Below are 19,429 nucleotides of genomic sequence, written 5' to 3' on the forward strand. Positions count from 1 at the left end.
ATATCTGTGTCCATGGGAAGGGCTTTTAAACTATATTTTCTAGTTAAATTACTACCAGGTATCTCAGTTGAAGGTCTTGTTTTTGTATTTTAGGACGATGAGTTGTTCACTTTTAGCTTTAACTTGATCACAATTGATGCGAATGGAGTGGGAGCCACCTACTCTGTGAATGCAACCTGCTCCCTCCCTCTACCCTGGTCCCCCAGAGAAGTCAGCTGTGAGGAGAACTATATGGAGGTACTGATGCATGGATCTAGACTGTATCCAGGGCAGATGGAGGTGGGCTTGTGTATTTTTATAGGAGAGTGTTATGTTACCCTGTAGGTGTCAATGAGGAGTGATGTTTCCTGTCTTTCTGGTACAACGGATGCCTGGACTGCTGCCCTTGCTAAAGTAAGCTAAAGGCTATTTGGCAAATTGTCAATTAGATGAGCTCTACCAGTTTGTCCCCAATACCACCAAGCATGCCCTGTCTCTTGTTCCCCATCAGGCCCACAGCTCTGCCACGTCTACCTGGCAGGTGATGTTCCAGCAGGAGGGGCAGCAGCTGATTCCCATGTCATTCTCAGAGGCTCGGGAGCTGGGCTACGTGTTCCACCTCACCCAGGGGAGACTGGTGTTCCGCTCACCCTACACACCACGGTCTGTCATGGGGTCTGTCTCCATGGTGAGTATTTAAATGTCCTGTTCAAGGGCTTCCTTTATCTTGGTTGTCTTCAGGCTTGCTTAATTCGACATTAACGACCTACACTGGTGGCTGTATTCCAAGAGGGTCTTACATTGCGTTATGTTTAAAACCAGGGTTATGCAGGATGAGAAGGAAGCCACTTATTTAGACTACTGAAATGCCCCTTTTGTACTGTTGGCAAGTACACTTCATCCTTTATTCAATTCCAGATCAATGGTTCAGTGGTGGAGGTGGTCCATCCCATACTGTTCTCCAGGCAGAGATGGGTGGTTATGATGGTGGACTGGATTGTTGCGTGCAGCACTAGTAAGTTCCAGTGCAATATCAGGTTCCACATTATCAAGGATCAGATCTGATTGTCTTAAGCAATAGTGATGGCTCAGTTAAGCAAATAATACTTTCACCTATGAAGTTATTTCAGATCTGTGACATGTTTTGATCACTTGGTTGCAGAGGAATAATTGCTCACAGGGTCTTAACACTTGTAAACTCTTTCCAGATGAAGGGATGTATGATGGGGTGGGGCTGGTCTGGCAGACCCCCACTCTGCTGTCCCCGCTGGTCTCTGGCCTCTCTGGGTTGGAGAGCATCAAGATCTCAATGGGGGTGGATGGTCAGCTCCTGGATGAGCCCATCACAGCAGAGCGAGGCTACAGCCTGGACATCAGTGACACCACTGTCCAGATCAGCATCCCCTTCAACGCTGCCGGAGGATACAGAAAAGTCAGTAGCGTACCAGGCCGGCATCTGACCTTTTACATGCAGATGCTTACCTTGTATTCTGATGTAGAGCAGCTGCAAATGGCTTCAGTCACTCATGTCCTCTGTACACCTTGAATATTCTACTTTGTACCATATAACCTAATGGCAGATGCTTCATAATGGCTTCAATTCTTCTAGAGCTATGTGATGGACAACATGTACCATGAGTTCTATGTGGTTCATCTCTACTATGAACAAATATTTATTGATGACTGTGGTGTGGATACCAGACTCCGCCTTCACAGGCCCATGAACACACCCCTTCTGATCCAGCACCTCTCCATCATTAACCGTAAGTTCTACTAGCTTATCCGAAGTGGCTCTTCAGCTCCATGGTCATGATTGCTAATGACCCTGTTGTCCTTCTCCCACCACAGAAACAGTCCTTGAGGATCGTGTGTTTACTGTTTACCTGGGGAACCTCTCCTACGATGTTGACCTGGTGGCTGTGACGCTCAATGGTCACAACTTCACCATACTTGAGGCGAATAAAAGTGGCCTCGTCATAACCATGGTCCCCCAGCCCAATAGTACCCTACATGCCTACATTCTCAGGGTGCCATTTGAGGATGCCGTTGTTCACAAGCTGGTAAAGAGAAATACTTATTTTTACTGTAATGAACTACTGTGGTTTTTCTCAGTATTTCCTCATGGCTTCTTGATAAGGGAATTTATGTTTAAAGTAATAATGTAATCTGAATGACATTAAGAGTTATGACTGAAGTATTTCACCCTAATAGTTACAGAAGCTTAGACGATGTGTTTAGACACAATACTAGAATATTGTGAGACAGTGGGAACATTGTGTGATAAAGAGGAACTGACAACACATGTGTAAGTACTGTGAGACCATGGACGGGAGAAAGTTCCCCCCCCCCCCTCTAAATGAGTTCATATCCATAGTACTCTCCAGAGGGGCTTCTTCAGTTCTCGATGGACATCAACTACACGTTGGTCATCATGCCTCAAAAGGAGCCCTTCTACTACCTGGCCTCAGTCGTGGCTCAGTTCAATGATGTCTGTAAGTTGAATTTAACTTTATTAAGAGACCTGGGCTGGAAGTGATAATTCTCAAGGTGGGCATCCGAGCTTTCTGGTTCTGATCACTGCCTAACGTGGACGCAGCCTAGCGATCTACCACTGTTTACCCCTAATGTCATCTTGGCACTATTGACTAAACTATTGGGCCGATCTTCTCTTCGTCAGTTCCTCCGGTCTTCAAAGGCATCTGCAATGAGAAAAGCATCAGTTTCCAGATGGCCCATAAGCCATTTGACTACCTGTGGGAGGTGGGTGTTGGCCCTTACATTCTGAACTCAAATCTGGCAGCCAAGCGAGGCTACATCATGCAGAATGACAGCAAGAGTCTGACCCTGGAAGTGCCCCTCTTCTCTGTTGGCTACACTTATAAGGTGAGATGCTCATTGGTCAAGCGCTTAAATTGGCTTGTCGTTGGCTCAAGTAGGAGTTATGATAATTTAAAATGTACCTTATCTTTTTTTTCCCAGGACATCAATTTGAAGCAGTTCTACGGCTCATTTGAAATTCTCTCACGACTTCCTAAGACCTTGGAGGTCAAGAGTTCCTTGGCCAAAGCTTGTCTCTTCCAGACTACTGAGGTCATAGGTAACTACTAGTGCCTCATCTTTGCCTGCAACTTAATTTATTGCCTGACTGTTTGGTGTTGATCATTCACTTTGTTCTAGCCCAGCTCTAACACAACGTTCTCTAGTGTGTTCCACTGAAGGGGTGGTGACAGTGGTTACTGATGTGACTCTGGCCATCCCTGGCGCTGAACCCAACGGAACCTTTCTCCTGGACTCCACCTGCAGGCCTCAAGAGACTGATGACACCAGGGCTCTCTTTAGCTTTGGACTCCACACCTGTGGTACCAGGGTCCAGGTATAACTGTCCAACCCATACAATTTGACTGGCCCTACCAGTGACTACTTCAAATAAGTTTGTCAGCATCTAACCTGGTAACCCAGAACTCATCTTGCTTAATTTGTTCAGCTGCATGACTTAGTTCTGGTTACATATGTCTTAGAATTTGCCCAGTCCAAATAATCTGCAAAATAAACACTGGAACTACTGCTGTTATCAATGCATCGCGTCATTGGTTCTGGTGCAGAATCGGTCCACGAGATCAGCAAGCCTCCATCTCAAACCGTCAGCATACAGGCTGAATATTTAAATTAATATTCAGACATTGACTGACAAGTGTCTGTAGTTATGAGGCCTGACGAGGGAACAACCATTTAGTTTTTTTGGCTTGCAACAGTTTGATATTCAATGAATCATGTTCAGGCTTGTGACGTCCTCTTGTCATCTAGGTTGACCATCAGCATGTTACCTACGAAAATGATATCAACGTTGAGCACAAGAGCCAATCTGTGAACGCAACAGTCAAAACCAGGGATACTGCCTCTGTGTACGTGACTTCACTGATAATCTACCTCATTGGTTGAATTAAAAATATTTATGTCAGTCATTAACTCCCACTACAGGCGCTTGTGGCTTTAATGTTCAGTTCTCTTTTTAGGGTGACAGTTCGGTGTGTCTATCCACTGAGTGACCTATACAAGCTGTTTGCGTATTGGCGGTTTGAGGCAGACTTTCCAGGAGTTGGCACCATCTTGACTAGAGAAGCTGTAAAAAGTAAGTGTTCGGTAGTTGTGCAGCTAATGAGGGTGGTAAAACTGCTACAGCTTTTTACACCTGACTCTCTGTCCAGTCATAGCATTTCAGCCCACCTTTCCACCCACCACCAGAAGACCGTTGACCTCCACAACTACTTCCAACACAGGCCTTAGTCCTGGGAGGGAAATGCCTGGCATCCACCCTAGGGCTAAATACGTCAAAGTCTTCAGCTGGCAAATGAACCAACCTAAAGGAACCACTTAGTCCCAGACCCCATTCACTCTCCATACAATGGTATGAGATGGAGAGATCTGTTCTACATGTCATATTCCTAGATGAGATCGAGCTTAATTTTATTCTCTCCACAGGAACAATTGAAACCACTGACTGAATCGAGTGTTTGCGGTGGTTTTTAATATAAATAAGTCTGGTTCTTAATAAACAAATTTCTTACAAGCTGTACCTTGTCCTGATTGTTATGGGATGTGGCTGCATCCAGTTTGGGTATTATATCACAAGTGAGGACTTTGTTTGGTAACTAAGTTGGCTAGGTAAATTCTTTGTGTGCGACACATTTGAATCTTTCATCTCAGTCACTTACGACACATGTTGGCCTTTAAGGGGTGATCAGCAATTCTAACTGTGGCCACCCTGTCACTTTTGGTCAACTGCTGCAGGATGGGCCTGAGAAATCTAAGCACACGGATCCATAAACTGCATTTTGGCAGCAAGGTGTGACCATGTTGAGGCTAGTTTTACTAGAAATGGAGTAAAGCAAGCTTGTGGCATTAAGCTATATTAGTCCAAATCAATGGGTAACTACAGATGACTCCTACTCATCCTAGAACTTAAAGCCTCTGTATACATAACAATATAAGGCTATTGCTGCTTTTCTTACCATGCTGTTTGAATGTCTGAATTCAAAGGGTGTTAGAATGAGTGTCTGACCACTTGGTTATGCCTAGAATTAAGGCTCATACAGTCGAGTTATACACATTTTACCTGGATGCTTTTAAGGCTGTTAACATGTACCCCAATTCTGACCGTACACAACACACTGAATCAGCCAGTGTCAAGTTGTGACTGAAATGCTAAATTGTAATTCGTGGCATAGGTCTAGATTGCTCAAGTCATATCCTGGTAGAAGTGGTTCAGCCAATTAAAATCTTTAAAGTTGGCAGTGGTCCAGCTTGATCATTGATGGAAGTGTCATTAACAGGCTATTTCAGTGTCAGCTTAGTTGCTTTGATAATCAGGGATCACATTTGACTGGTCAAATTGCTCCAGACAACTAGCCTTCAGCTAGACGCCAATGCTCATCCAAAAATTGTAGGCCTATAGTTTACTTTTGGTTGGAAGCATTTGATTATGCAATGGCATAGGCCTATATCTTTGGATTTGTGTACACAACTATTCTCACAGTGAGACAAATGTGACCGTAGGCATCTTCAGAGATCCAGGAATCGTAAGATATTTTCAAATACTTAATTACAAAACAACGTAATGAAAGGTGTTGTCGCATGATCGGTGAAAACGCCACACATTCAACTCATGACTAATGGACAGCTCATGAACTAGGGTGTCGACGTTTGATTGAACTCGTATATTTAATGTCGGCTACCTGTTTTGCATGTGTTTGTGTAAAATTGCCTCTGCTGAGAGGGTAGGCAGTTTACCCACTTTATCAGACAAATACATTGTGGGTATAGGGACTGAAAATGAACAAAAGTATAGATAACGTTAAGTGTTGGTCTCATGTTTCATGAGCTGAAATAGAAGATCCCTGAAATGTTCCATACAAAGCTTATTTCATGTTATGTGCACAAATTATTTACATACCTGTTAGTGAGCATTTCAACTTTGCTGAGATAATCCATCCACCAGACAGGTGTGGCATGTCAAGAAGCTGATTAAACCACTGGGGATAAAAGGCCACTTTAAATGGTGATGTTTTGTCACAACACAATGTTGCAGGAACGTCCACCAGAGCTGTTGCCAGACGATTACATTTTAATTTCTCTACCATAAGCCGCGTTCAACGTCGTTTTACAGAATTTGGCAGTTTGTTCAACCGGCTTCACAACCGCAGACCACGTGTAACCACGCCAGCCCATGACCTCCGGCTTCTTCATCTGCGGGATCATCTGAGACCAGCTACCCGGACAGCTGATGAAACTGTGGGTTTAGGCAATTGATGTATCTGACAGTTTTGTGCAGAAATTCAATCTCAGGGAAGATCATCTGGATGCTTGAAGTCCTCACCAGGGTCTTGACCTGGCTGCAGTTTGGCATTGTAACCAACTTCAGTGGGCAAATGCTCACCTTCAATGGCCACTGACATGCTGGAGATGTGTGCTTTGCAAGGATTAATCCAGGTTTCAAATGAACCGGGCAGATGGTAGACATCTTGTGGGTGAGCGGTTTGCTGATGTCAACAGAGTGGCCGTGGGGTTATGGTATGGGCAGGCATAAGCTACGGACAATGAACACAATTGTATTATATCAATGGTCATTTGAATGTGCAGAGATACTGTGACGAGCTCCCGAGGCCCATTGTCGTGCCATTCATCAGCCGCCATCCCCCCGTGTTTCAGCATGGTCATGCACGGCCCAATGTCGCAAGGATCTGTAGCCAATTCACGGAAGCTGAAAATGTCCCATTTCTTCCTTGGCCTGCATACTCACCAGACATGTCACCCGTTGAGCGTGTTTGGGATGCTCTGGATCGACGTGTACGACAGCGTGTTTCAGTTCCCTCCAATATCCAGCAACTTCGCACGGCCATTGTAGAGGAGTGGGACAACATTCCACAGGCCACAATCAACAGCCAGATCAACTCTATGAGATGTGTCGCACCGCATGAGGCATATGGTGGTCACAGCAGAAACTGATGGGTTTGCTGATTCACGCTCCTACTTTTTTTTGAAGGCATCTCTGAACAACAGATGGATATCTGAATTCATGTGAAATCCATAGATTAGGGCCTAATGAATTTATTTCAATGGACTGGATTCCTTAAATGGGCTGGCAGGGTAGCCTAGTAGTTCCAGCGTTGGACTAGTAACTGAAAGGTTGCAAGTTCAAATCCCCGAGCTGACAAGGTACAAATCTGTCCTTCTGCCTCTGAACAGGCAGTTATAACCCACTGTTCCCTGGTAGGCCCTCATTGAAAATAAGAATTTGTCTTAACTGACTTGCCTAGTTAAATAAAGGTAAAAATAAAATGTTTTTTAAAAAACTAACTCAGTAAAATCTTTGAAATCGTTGCATGTTGCGTTTATATTTTGGTTCAGTATGGAACCATAGATCAGTACCTCTGTGATGTGCTCACAGCTGACTTCTCTGGAGATTAGGGCAGAGGAGACCAGGTGTTAGATATGGTGTAACTTGTCTCCACTGTTGTTAGTCATGAACAAGTTGAAGTTAAAGGTGAACACCGTGTCCTCCTAAGAGGGTAGAAAAGCATTGAGCAACTTGCACCAAAGAAAAAAAAAACAATGGAGATTAAAATATATATTTAAAAAAAAACATTTAAATGGTGTGGTTGGAAGCCCATGGGCTTATAGAAAACCACACCTCAAAAAAACTATACACAATATATACACTGCCGTTTAAAGATTTGGGGTCACATAGAAATGTCCTTGTTTTTGAAAGAAAAGCACATTTTTTGTCCATTAAAATAACATCAAATTTATCAGAAATACAGTGTAGATGTTGTAAATGACTACTGTGTCTGGAAACGGCTGATTTTTAAAGGAATATCTACATAGGCGTACAGAGGCCCATTATCAGCAACCATCACTCCTGTGTTCCAATGGCACGTTGTGTTAGCTAATCCAAGTTTATTATTTTAAAAGGCTAATTGATCATTTGAAAACCCTTTTGCAATTATGTTAGCACAGCTGAAATCTGTTTTAGAAAAATGCTGATTAAAGAAGCAATAAAACTGCTCTTCTTTGGACTAGTTGAGTATCTGGAGCATCAGCATTTGTGGGTTCGATTACAGGCTCAAAATGGCCAGAAACAAATAACTTTCTTCTGAAACTCATCAGTCTATTCTTGTTCTGAGACATGAAGGCTATGCCATGTGAGGAATTGCCAAGAAACTGAAGATCTGGTGCAACGCTGTGCACTACTCCTTTCACAAAACAGCGCAAACTGGCTCTAACCAGAATAGAAACAGGAGTGGGAGGCCCCGGTGCACAACTGAGCAAGAGGACAAGTACAGTACATTAGAGTGTATAGTTTGAGAAACAGACACCTCACAAGTCCTCAACTGGCAGCTTCATTAAATTGTACCCGCAAAACACCAGTCTCAACAGTGAAGAGGCGACTCCAGGATGCTGGCCTTCTAGGCAGAGTTCTTCTGTCCAGTGTCTGTGTTCTTTTGCCCATCTTAATCTTTTCTTTTTATTGGCCAGTCTGAGATATGGCTTTTCCTTTGAAACTCTGCCTAGAAGGACAGCATCCCGGAGTGGGGTCAAATTGCCATAGATAAAATGCAATTGTGTTCGTGGTCCGTAGCTTATCCCGCCCATACCATAACCCCACCGCCACCATGGGCAGTCGGTTCACAACGTTAACATCAGCAAACCACTCGCCCACACAACGCCTTACTCATGGTCTGTGGTTGTGGGGCCGGATGGATGCGGCTTATGGTAGAGAAGGGAACATTCAATTCTCTGGCAACAGCTCTGGTGGACATTCTTGCAGTCAGCATGCCAATTGCACTCACCTTCAAAACTTGAGATATCTGTGGCATTGTGTTGTGTGACAAATTTTAGAGTGGCCTTTCATTGTCCCCAGCACAAGGTGTACCTGTGTAATGATCAAGCTGTTTAATCAGCTTCTTGATATGCCACAGCTGTCAAGTGGATGGATTATCTTGGCAAAGGAGAAATGCTCACTAACAGGGATGTAAACAAATTTGTGCACAAAGTTTAATAGAAATAAGCTTTTCGTTGGTATGGAAAATGTCTGGGATCTTTTATTTCTGCTCATGAAACATGGAACCAACACTTTACATGATCCGTTTATATTGTTGTTCAGTGGAGATGGAAAACACATCCTAAGAAAGGGGGAAGGAGAGGAGATGAGTAGAGGAATCCACTTCAGAATATTTAGCTGCGCCCCTAGGCTCTGGCACGCTGGCCAACCATGTGACCCGATTAGCTAATTAATTACCTCAATCACAGCACCACCCCCATATAAAAGTGCCAGAAAGAGAACATACTACTCATCAACTGCTGTTTTGTCTAGGATATTGTCAGTACGTGATAGTTGATGTTGTGTTAACTAGCTGTTCCTGGTTAGACACATCTACTGCTCAGTGGCAATGGCTTTTGGGTTTTGGTTGGGGTAAGTTTGGTGGTGGGCTTAAATGTTTTGAGTAAGTGTTTTGATGCTGGCAACCTTTATTGACCTGTGCTATTGTTTTTCTTACAGAGTATTTGTACTCCTGTCTGTATGGCCTAGTGTAAGATGTTCTGACCTTCCAAGAGGTAAGTAACTTAATGGGTCAGATGAGCCTTTATACAAGCTGTAGAACACTGGTATGAATTGTTGGTCAGAATCTTTTAGTTTCCACCCTTCAGATTCTCACCTTGTGTGTCTCTATATAGGGGCCATTGAGACTGCATGCCGGGATCGATACCTGTTGGTAACAACCCAACTCTCATTTGCTGGGAACGAACCTCGCTTTGAAGCGGTTGGTAAGCAGGCTTTTAACCTTAATTCTGCTGCAAAATGGGTCTGAAACCAGGTTTGGTCAGCTTATGAACTTGGCATCTTAACATGTCTTGGCCAGGGTTTGGTAGCTGGTGCTGACAGGAAGTCTCTCCCTGCAGTATATTTCAGTCTCACTGTGCCTGTTGGACCACTTAAGAATAAACTGATTTTTATTTAGTATTTGACCTGAGCATATTCAAATCATTTGATATGACCCAGTTCTTTACCCCTATCTAGATGCTGATGGCGTTCACCCCATCACTAAGCAGTATGGGTCAGAGTGTGGCTACATGTTCAGTATCCTCCCTCTGCCTGGCCATGCTGAACTCAGAGCCTCCTACTTCTCATGCCACACTGACAACCAGGTTCATATATTTTCTGTGCATTGTGGTCTTTTCAAAGCCACAACCCATGGGCACACAGGTTAAATCAACATTTCAATTACATTGAACCAATGTGGAGTAGCCATTGAGTTTATATCTGTGCCCATGGGAAGGGCTTTTAAACTATATTTTCTAGTTAAATTACTACCAGGTATCTCAGTTGAAGGTCTTGCTTTTGTGTTTTAGGATGATGAGGTGTTCACTTTTAGCTTTAACTTGATCACAACTGCTTCAAGTGGAGTGGAAACCACCTACACTGTGAATGCAACCTGCTTCCTCCCTCTACCCTGGTCCACCAGAGAAGTCAGCTGTGAGGAGAACTATATGGAGGTACTGGTGCATGGATCTAGACTGTATCCAGGGCTCGTGGAGGTGGGCTTGTGTTTTTATAGGAGAGTGTTGTGTTACCCTGTAGGTGTCAATGAGGAGTGACGTTTCCTGTCTGTCTGGTACAACGGATGCCTGGACTGCTGCCCTTGCTAAAGTAAGCTAAAGGCTATTTGGCAAATTGTCAATTAGATGAGCTCCACCAGTTTGTCCCCAATACAACCATGCATGCCCTGTCTCTTGTTCCCCATCAGGCCCACAGCTCTGCCACGTCTACCTGGCAGGTGATGTTCCAGCAGGAGGGGCAGCAGCTGATTCCCATGTCATTCTCAGAGGCTCGGGAGCTGGGCTACGTGTTCCACCTCACCCAGGGGAGACTGGTGTTCCGCTCACCCTACACACCACGGTCTGTCATGGGGTCTGTGTCCATGGTGAGGATTTAAATGTCCTGTTCAATGGCTTCCTTTATCTTGGTTGTCTTCAGGCTTGCTGAATTCGACATTAACGACCTACAATGGTGGATGTATTCCAAGAGGGTCTTACATTGCGTAATGTTTAAAACCAGGGTTATGCAGGATTGGAAGGAAGCCACTTATTTAGACTACTGAAATGAGTCTTTTTGTACTGTTGGCAAGTACACTTCATCCTTTATTCAATTCCAGATCAATGGTTCAGTGGTGGAGGTGGTCCATCCCATACTGTTCTCCAGGCAGAGATGGGTGGTTATGATGGTGGACTGGATTGTTGCGTGCAGCACAAGTAAGTTCCAGTGCAATATCAGGTTCCACATTATCATGGTTCAGACCTGAAGGGACTGGATTGTCTTAAGCAATAGTGATGGCTCAGTTAAGCATATAATACTTCCACCTATTAAGTTATTTCAGATCTGTGAGATGTTTTGATCACTCGGTTGCAGAGGAAGAATTGCTCACAGGGTCTTAACACTTGTAATCTCTTTCCAGATGAAGGGATGTATGATGGGGCGGGGCTGGTCTGGCAGACCCCCACTCTGCTGTCCCCGCTGGTCTCTGGCCTCTCTGGGTTGGAGAGCAGCAAGATCTCAATGGGGGTGGATGGGCAGCTCCTGGATGAGCCCATCACAGCAGAGCGAGGCTACAGCCTGGACATAAGTGACACCACTGTCCAGATCAGCATCCCTTTCAACGCTGCCGGAGGATACAGAAAAGTCAGTAGCGTACCAGGCCGGCATCTGACCATTCACATGGAGACGCTTACCTTGTATTCTGATGCAGAGAAGCTGCAAATGGCTTCAGTCACTCATGTCCTCTGTACACCTTGAATATTCTACTTTGTACCATATAACCTAATGGCAGATGCTTCATAACGGTTTCAACTCTTCCAGAGCTTTGTGATGGGCAACATGTACCATGAATTCTATGTGGTCCATCTCTACTATGAACAAATCTTTCTTGATGACTGTGGTGTGGAGACCAGACTCCGCCTCCACAGGCCCATGAACACACCCCTTCTGATCCAGCACCTCACCATGATTAACCGTAAGTTCTACTAACCTATCTGAAGTGGCTCTTCAGCTCCATGGTAATGATTGCTAATGACCCTGTTGTCCTTCTCCCACCACAGAAACAGTTCTTGAGGATCGTGTGTTTACTGTTTACCTGGGGAACCTCTACTACGATGTTGACCTGGTGGCTGTGACGCTCAATGGTCAGAACTTCACCATAGAGGCGACTAAAAGTGGCCTCGTCATAACCAAGGTCCCCCAGCCCAATAGTAACCTTCATGCCTACATTCTCAGGGTGCCATTTGAGGATGCTGCTGTTCACAAACTGGTAAAGAGAAATATATATGTTTACTCTTTAATGAACTACTGTGGTTTTTCTCAGTATTTCCTCGTGACTTTCATTGGAGGATATCCAAGGTTCCTCCCCTGAACTTTCTGAGATTCACCCCTAGTTTGTGGATATAAGATCTAGTTTCTCAACGAGTGTTCATATCCATAGTACTCTCCAGAGGGGCTTCTTCAGTTCTCGATGGACATCAACTACACGTTGGTCATCCTGCCTCACGAGGAGCCTTACTACTACCTGGCCTCAGTCGTGGCTCAGTTCAATGATGTCTGTAAGTTGACTTGAACTTTAAGAGACCTGGGATGAAATTCTATTTCTCAAGATTGTCTTCCGAGCCTTCAGGTTCTGACCCCTGCCTAACGTGGACGCAGCCCAGCGATCTACCACTGTTTACCCCTGTCATCTTGGCACTATTGACTAAACTATTGGGCCGATCTTCTCTTCGTCAGTTCCTCCAGTCTTTAAAGGCGTCTGCAATGAGAAAAGCATCAGTTTCCAGATGGCCCATAAGCCATTTGACTACCTGTGGGAGGTGGGTGTTGGCCCTTACATTCTGAACTCAAATCTGGCAGCCAAGCGGGGCTACATCATGCAGAATGACAGCAAGAGTCTGACCCTGGAAGTGCCCCTCTTCTCTGTTGGCTACACTTATAAGGTGAGATGCTCATTGGTCAAGTACTTAAATTGTCTTGTCGTTGGCTCAAGTAGGAGTTATAATTATTTAAAATGTACCTTGTCTTTTTTCGCAGGACATCAATTTGAAGCAGTTCTACGGCTCATTTGAAATTCACTCACGACTTCCTAAGACCTTGGAGGTCAAGAGTTCCTTGGCCAAAGCTTGTCTCTTCCAGACTACTGAGGTCATAGGTAACTACTAGTGCCTAATCTTTGCCTGCAACTTAATTTATTGCCTGACTGTTTAGTGTTGATCATTCACTTTGTTCTAGCCCAGCTCTAACACAACTTTCTCTAGTGTGTTCCACTGAAGGGGTGGTGACAGTGGTTACTGATGTGACTCTGGCCATCCCTGGAGCTGAACCCAACAGAACCTTTCTCCTGGACTCTACCTGCAGGCCTCAAGAGACAGATGGCACCAGGGTTCTCTTTAGCTTTGGACTCCACGCCTGTGGTACCAGGGTCCAGGTATAACTGTCCAACCCATACAATTTGAATCATTGAAATGATCAAGTGACTGGCCCTACCAGTGACTACTTCAAATAAGTTTGTCAGCATCTAACCTGGTAACCCAGAACTCATCTTGCTTCATTTGTTCAGCTGCATGACTTAGTTCTGGTTAATTATGTCTTAGAATTTGCCCAATCCTGATGTGTCCAAATTACCTGCAAAATAAACGCAGGAACTACTGCTGTTATCAATGCACCCTGTCATTGGTTCAGGTGCAGGATCGGTCCACGAGATTAGCAAGCCTCAATCTCATACAGGCTGAATATTTAAATTAATATTCACTTTGACTGACAGGTGTCTATATTTCTCATGAGGCCTGACAATGGAACAACCATTTAGTTTATAGACATGGCTTGCAATAGTTTGATAATTTTCATTGAATTATGTTCAGGCTTGTGATGTCCTCTTGTCATCTAGGTTGACCATCAGCATGTTACCTATGAAAATGAGATCAATGTTGAGCACAAGAGCCAGTCTGTGAATGCACCAGTCAAAACCAGGGATACTGCCTCTGTGTACGTGACTTCACTAATAATCTACTGCCTCATTGGTAAAAACAAATATTCACGTCAGTCATTAACTCTCACTACAGTCACTTGTGGCTTTAATGTTCAGCTCTCTTTTTAGGATTACAGTTCGGTGTGTCTATCCACTGAGTGACCTATACAAGCTGTTTGCATATTGGCGGTTTGATGCAGACTCTCCAGGAGTTGGCACCATCTTGACTAGAGTTCCTGTAACAAGTAAGTGTTCGTTAGTTGTGCAGCTAAAGAGGGTGGTAACTGCTACAGCGTTTTACACCTGACTCTCTGTCCAATCATAGCATTTCCACCCACTACCCTCACCACCACCAGAAGACCTTTGACCTCCACAACTACTTCCAACACAGGCCTTAGTCCTGGGAGGGAAATGCCTGGCATCAACCCTAGGGCTAAATACGTCAAAGTCTTCAGCTGGCAAATGAACCAACCTAAAGGAACCACTTAGGCCCAGACCCCAGTCACTCTCCATACAATGGTATGAGATGGAGAGATCTGTTCTACATGTCATATTCCTAGATGAGATCTAGCTTAATTTTATTCTCTCCACAGGAACAAATGAAACCACTGACTGAATCGGGAGTGATTGCGTGTTTGTGAATATAATTAAGTCTGGTTCTTAATAAATATTTTCTTACAAGCTGTACCTTGTCCTGATTGTTATGGGATGTGGCTGCATCCAGTTTGGGGATTATATCACAAGTGAGGACTTTGTTTGGTAACTAAGTTGGCTAGGTAAATGCTCTGTGTGACACTTTAATGTCACTTAAGACATGTTGGCCTTTAAGGGGTGATCAGCAGTTCTAACTGTGGCCACTTTCAGTTAACTGCTGCAGGATGTGGCTTGACTAATTTAAGCACTCGGCTTCATAGACTGCTTTTTGGTAGCAAGGTGTGACCATGAGATCAAAAATAATTAACCATGTTGAGGCTAGTGTTACCAGATATTACGTCAAGCAAGCTCGAGGCAAGTTGTATTCCAAAATTAATTGCTCAACTACAGATTCCCCCTTTATCGTTCCATAACTTATAAAGCCTCTGTAGACAAGCTTTGTAGTACTTCACTTGAAATGGCACACGCCCTGCATAGCTGAGCACATATGCTATAGAGAACAATGACATGCTATAGAAACAGTCTTCTGTGACAGCAAAGGGTGTTGGTAGATTTTAAGTTGCCATGTCTAACCACTTAGTTATGCCTTGAATTTAAGGCTCATACACAAGTTTTACCTGGATGCTTTAAGGCTGTTAACAGGGACCCCAATTCTGACCGTACACAACACACTACATCAGCCAGTGTCAAGTTGCATGGTATTGAAATGCTAAATTGTAACTGGTCCCATCAGAACGTGGCATAGGTCTAGATTGCACTATACCAGGTGGCACAAGTCATATCCTGGTAGAAGTGATTCAGCCAATTAAAATCTTTAAAGTTGGCGGTGGTCCAGCTTGATCATTGATGGAAGTGTCATTAACAGGCTATTTCAGTGTCAGCTTAGTTGATTTTATAATCAGAATCACATTTGACTGGTCAAATTGCTCCAGACAACTCTCCTTCAGCTAGATGCCAATGATCATCCAACAATGGTAGGCCTATAGTTGGCTTTTGGTTAGAAGCATTTGGTTATGCAATGGCATAGTCTTCATTTTGTGTGCACAACTATTCTCAAAGCGAGACCAATGTGAACGTAGGCATTTAGGTGCATTTTCAGAGATCCAGGAATCGTAAGCTCAATTTTCTAATTCAATCAAACGCTTTATTACAAATGTAAGGAAAGAGTGTTCTGTCGCATGATTGAAGTCCAAGCATTCAATTTATGGACAGCTCATGAGCTAGGGTGTCTGTTTTAATTGAACTCGTATCATATTTCATGTAGGTGACCTGTTTTGCATGTGTTTGTGTGGAATTGCCTCTGCTGAGATGGTAGGCATTTTACCCACTTTTTCAGACAAATACATTGTGGATATAGGAACTGAAACTGAACTAAAATATAACATGTAAAGTGTTGGTCCCAAGTTTCATGAGCTGAAATAAAAGATCCCTGAAATGTTCCATACACAACTTATTTCTCACGTTTTGTGCACAGTTAGTGAGCATTTTAACTTTGCTGAGAGAATCCATCCACCTGACAGGTGTGGCATGTCAAGAAGCTGATTAAACCGCTGGGGATAAAAGGCCACTAAATGGTGCAGTTTTGTCAACACAATGCCACAGATGTCTCAAGTTATTTTTTTTTTTTTTTATTTCACCTTTATTTAACCAGGTAGGCTAGTTGAGAACAGGTTCTCATTTGCAACTGCGACCTGGCCAAGATAAAGCATAGCAGTGTGAACAGACAACACAGTTACACATGGAGTAAACAATTAACAAGTCAATAACACAGAGAAAAAAGGGAGTCTATATACAATGTGTGCAAAAGGCATGAGGAGGTAGGCGAATAATTACAATATTGCAGATTAACACTGGTGATAAATGATCAGATGATCATGTACAGGTAGAGATTGGTGTGCAAAAGAGCAGAAAAGTAAATAAATAAAAACTGTGGGGATGAGGTAGGTGAAAATGGGTGTGCTGTTTACCAATAGATTATGTACAGCTGCAGCGATCGGTTAGCTGCTCAGCTAGCTGATGTTTGAAGTTGGTGAGGGAGATAAAAGTCTCCAACTTCAGCGATTTTTGCAATTCGTTCCAGTCACAGGCAGCAGAGTACTGGAACGAAAGGCGGCCGAATGAGGTGTTGGCTTTAGGGATGATCAATGAGATACACCTGCTGGAGCGCGTGCTACGGATGGGTGTTGCCATCGTGACCAGTGAGCTGAGATAAGGCGGAGCTTTGCCTAGCATGGCCTTGTAGATGACCTGAAGCCAGTGGGTCTGGCGACGAATATGTAGCGAGGGCCAGCCGACTAGAGCATACAAGTCGCAGTGGTGGGTAGTATAAGGTGCTTTAGTGACAAAATGGATGGCACTGTGATAAACTGCATCCAGTTTGCTGAGTAGAGTGTTGGAAGCAATTTTGTAGATGACGTCGCCGAAGTCGAGGATCGGTAGGATAGTCAGTTTTATTAGGGTAAGCTTGGCAGCGTGAGTGAAGGAGGCTTTGTTGCGGAATAGAAAGCCGATTCTTGATTTGATTTTCGATCGGAGATGTTTGATATGGGTCTGGAAGGAGAGTTTGCAGTCTAGCCAGACACCTAGGTACTTATAGGTGTCCACATATTCAAGGTCGGAACCATCCAGTGTGGTGATGCTAGTCGGGCATGCGGGTGCAGGCAGCGATCGGTTGAAAAGCATGCATTTGGTTTTACTAGCGTTTAAGAGCAGTTGGAGGCCACGGAAGGAGTGTTGTATGGCATTGAAGCTCGATTGGAGGTTAGATAGCACAGTGTCCAATGACGGGGCCGAAAGTGTATACAATGGTGTCGTCTGCGTAGAGGTGGATCAGGGAATCGCCCGCAGCAAGAGCAACATCATTGATATACACAGAGAAAAGAGTCTGCCCGAGAATTGAACCCTGTGGCACCCCCATAGAGACTGCCAGAGGACCGGACAACATGCCCTCCGATTTGACACACTGAACTCTGTCTGCAAAGTAATTGGTGAACCAGGCAAGGCAGTCATCCGAAAAACCGAGGCTACTGAGTCTGCCGATAAGAATATGGTGATTGACAGAGTCGAAAGCCTTGGCAAGGTCGATGAAGACGGCTGCACAGTACTGTCTTTTATCGATGGCGGTTATGATGTCGTTTAGTACCTTGAGTGTGGCTGAGGTGCACCCGTGACCGGCTCGCAAACCAGATTGCATAGCGGAGAAGGTACAGTGGGATTCGAGATGGTCAGTGACCTGTTTGTTGACTTGGCTTTCGAAGACCTTAGATAGGCAGGGCAGGATGGATATAGGTCTGTAACAGTTTGGGTCCAGGGTGTCTCCCCCTTTGAAGAGGGGGATGACTGCGGCAGCTTTCCAATCCTTGGGGATCTCAGACGATATGAAAGAGAGGTTGAACAGGCTGGTAATAGGGGTTGCGACAATGACGGCGGATAGTTTCAGAAATAGAGGGTCCAGATTGTCAAGCCCAGCTGATTTATACGGGTCCAGGTTTTGCAGCTCTTTCAGAACATCTGCTATCTGGATTTGGGTAAAGGAGAACCTGGAGAGGCTTGGGCGAGGAGCTGCGGGGGCCGGAGCTGTTGGCCGAGGTAGGAGTAGCCAGGCGGAAGGCATGGCCAGCCGTTGAGAAATGCTTGTTGAAGTTTTCGATAATCATGGATTTGTCGGTGGTGACCGTGTTCCCTAGCCTCAGTGCAGTGGGCAGCTGGGAGGAGGTGCTCTTGTTCTCCATGGACTTCACAGTGTCCCAGAACTTTTTGGAGTTGGAGCTACAGGATGCAAACTTCTGCCTGAAGAAGCTGGCCTTAGCTTTCCTGACTGACTGCGTGTATTGGTTCCTGACTTCCCTGAACAGTTGCATATCGCGGGGACTTATGAGGGAGTGTGCAATTTGCATGATTGCAGGAACGTCCACCAGAGCTGTTGCCAGACAATTACATTTTCATGTCTCTACCATAAGCCGCATTCAACGTTGTTTTACAGAATTTGGCAGTTCGTCCAACCGGCCTCACAACCGCAGACCACGTGTAACCATGCCAGCCCGTGACCTCCGGCTTCTTCATCTGCGAGATCATCTGAGACCAGCTACCCGGACGGACTGCTGATGAATCTGTGGGTTTAGACAACTGAAGAATTTCTGCACAATCTCAGGGAAGATCATCTGTATGCTTGTAGTCCTCACCAGGGTCTTGACCTGGCTGCAGTTTGGCATTGTAACCAACTTCAGTGGGCAAATGCTCACTTTCAATGACCACTGGCATGCTGGAGATGTGCTTTACAAGGATTAATCCAGGTTTCAAATGAACCGGGCAGATGGTTAGACATCTTGTGGGTGAGCGGTTTGCTGATGTCAACGTTGTGAACAGAGTGGCCGTGGGGTTATGGTATGGGCAGGCATAAACTACGGACAATGAACACAATTGTATTATATCAATGGTAATTTGAATGTGCAGAGATACTGTGACGAGCTCCCGAGGCCCATTGTCGTGCCATTCATCAGCCGCCATCCCCCCGTGTTTCAGCATGGTCATGCACGGCCCAATGTCGCAAGGATCTGTAGATAATTCATGGAAGCTGAAAATGTCCCATTTCTTCCTTGGCCTGCATACTCACCAGACATGTCACCCATTGAGCGTGTTTGGGATGCTCTGGATCGACTCTGGATCGACGTGTACGACAGCGTGTTTCAGTTCCCTCCAATATCCAGCAACTTCGCACAGCCATTGTAGAGGAGTGG

The 19,429-nt window shown here is 44.7% G+C and overlaps 2 protein-coding genes across 20 annotated transcripts in view; both read left to right on the forward strand.

Moving 5' to 3' along the window:
- Positions 1-4,550, forward strand: part of zpax4 (zona pellucida protein AX 4) — a 46,111-nt gene extending 41,561 nt beyond the window's left edge. For all 3 annotated transcript variants that reach the window (XM_052459664.1, XM_052459665.1, XM_052459666.1), the window contains exons 13-18: positions 2,657-2,862; positions 2,959-3,076; positions 3,183-3,352; positions 3,784-3,881; positions 3,993-4,108; positions 4,185-4,550. In XM_052459664.1, coding sequence (XP_052315624.1) covers positions 2,657-2,862; positions 2,959-3,076; positions 3,183-3,352; positions 3,784-3,881; positions 3,993-4,108; positions 4,185-4,354 — 878 coding nt within the window. In that variant the 3' untranslated portion in view covers positions 4,355-4,550. The remainder of the gene's footprint in view (positions 1-2,656; positions 2,863-2,958; positions 3,077-3,182; positions 3,353-3,783; positions 3,882-3,992; positions 4,109-4,184) is intronic.
- LOC118392015 (uncharacterized) overlaps positions 1-19,429 on the forward strand; it is a 103,251-nt gene that overhangs the window by 19,844 nt on the left and 63,978 nt on the right. For 6 of the 17 annotated variants that reach the window (XM_052459627.1, XM_052459620.1, XM_052459646.1 and 3 more), the window contains exon 2: positions 9,385-9,448. In XM_052459627.1, coding sequence (XP_052315587.1) covers positions 9,426-9,448 — 23 coding nt within the window. In that variant the 5' untranslated portion in view covers positions 9,385-9,425. Of the gene's footprint in view, positions 1-9,289; positions 9,449-9,535; positions 9,592-9,711; positions 9,802-19,429 lie in introns of those variants that run through there. The other 11 variants (XM_052459629.1, XM_052459618.1, XM_052459630.1 and 8 more) reach the window with 5 other exon arrangements.

This window comes from Oncorhynchus keta, chromosome 13 (assembly GCF_023373465.1).
Source record: "Oncorhynchus keta strain PuntledgeMale-10-30-2019 chromosome 13, Oket_V2, whole genome shotgun sequence".
Taxonomy (NCBI): domain Eukaryota; kingdom Metazoa; phylum Chordata; class Actinopteri; order Salmoniformes; family Salmonidae; genus Oncorhynchus; species Oncorhynchus keta.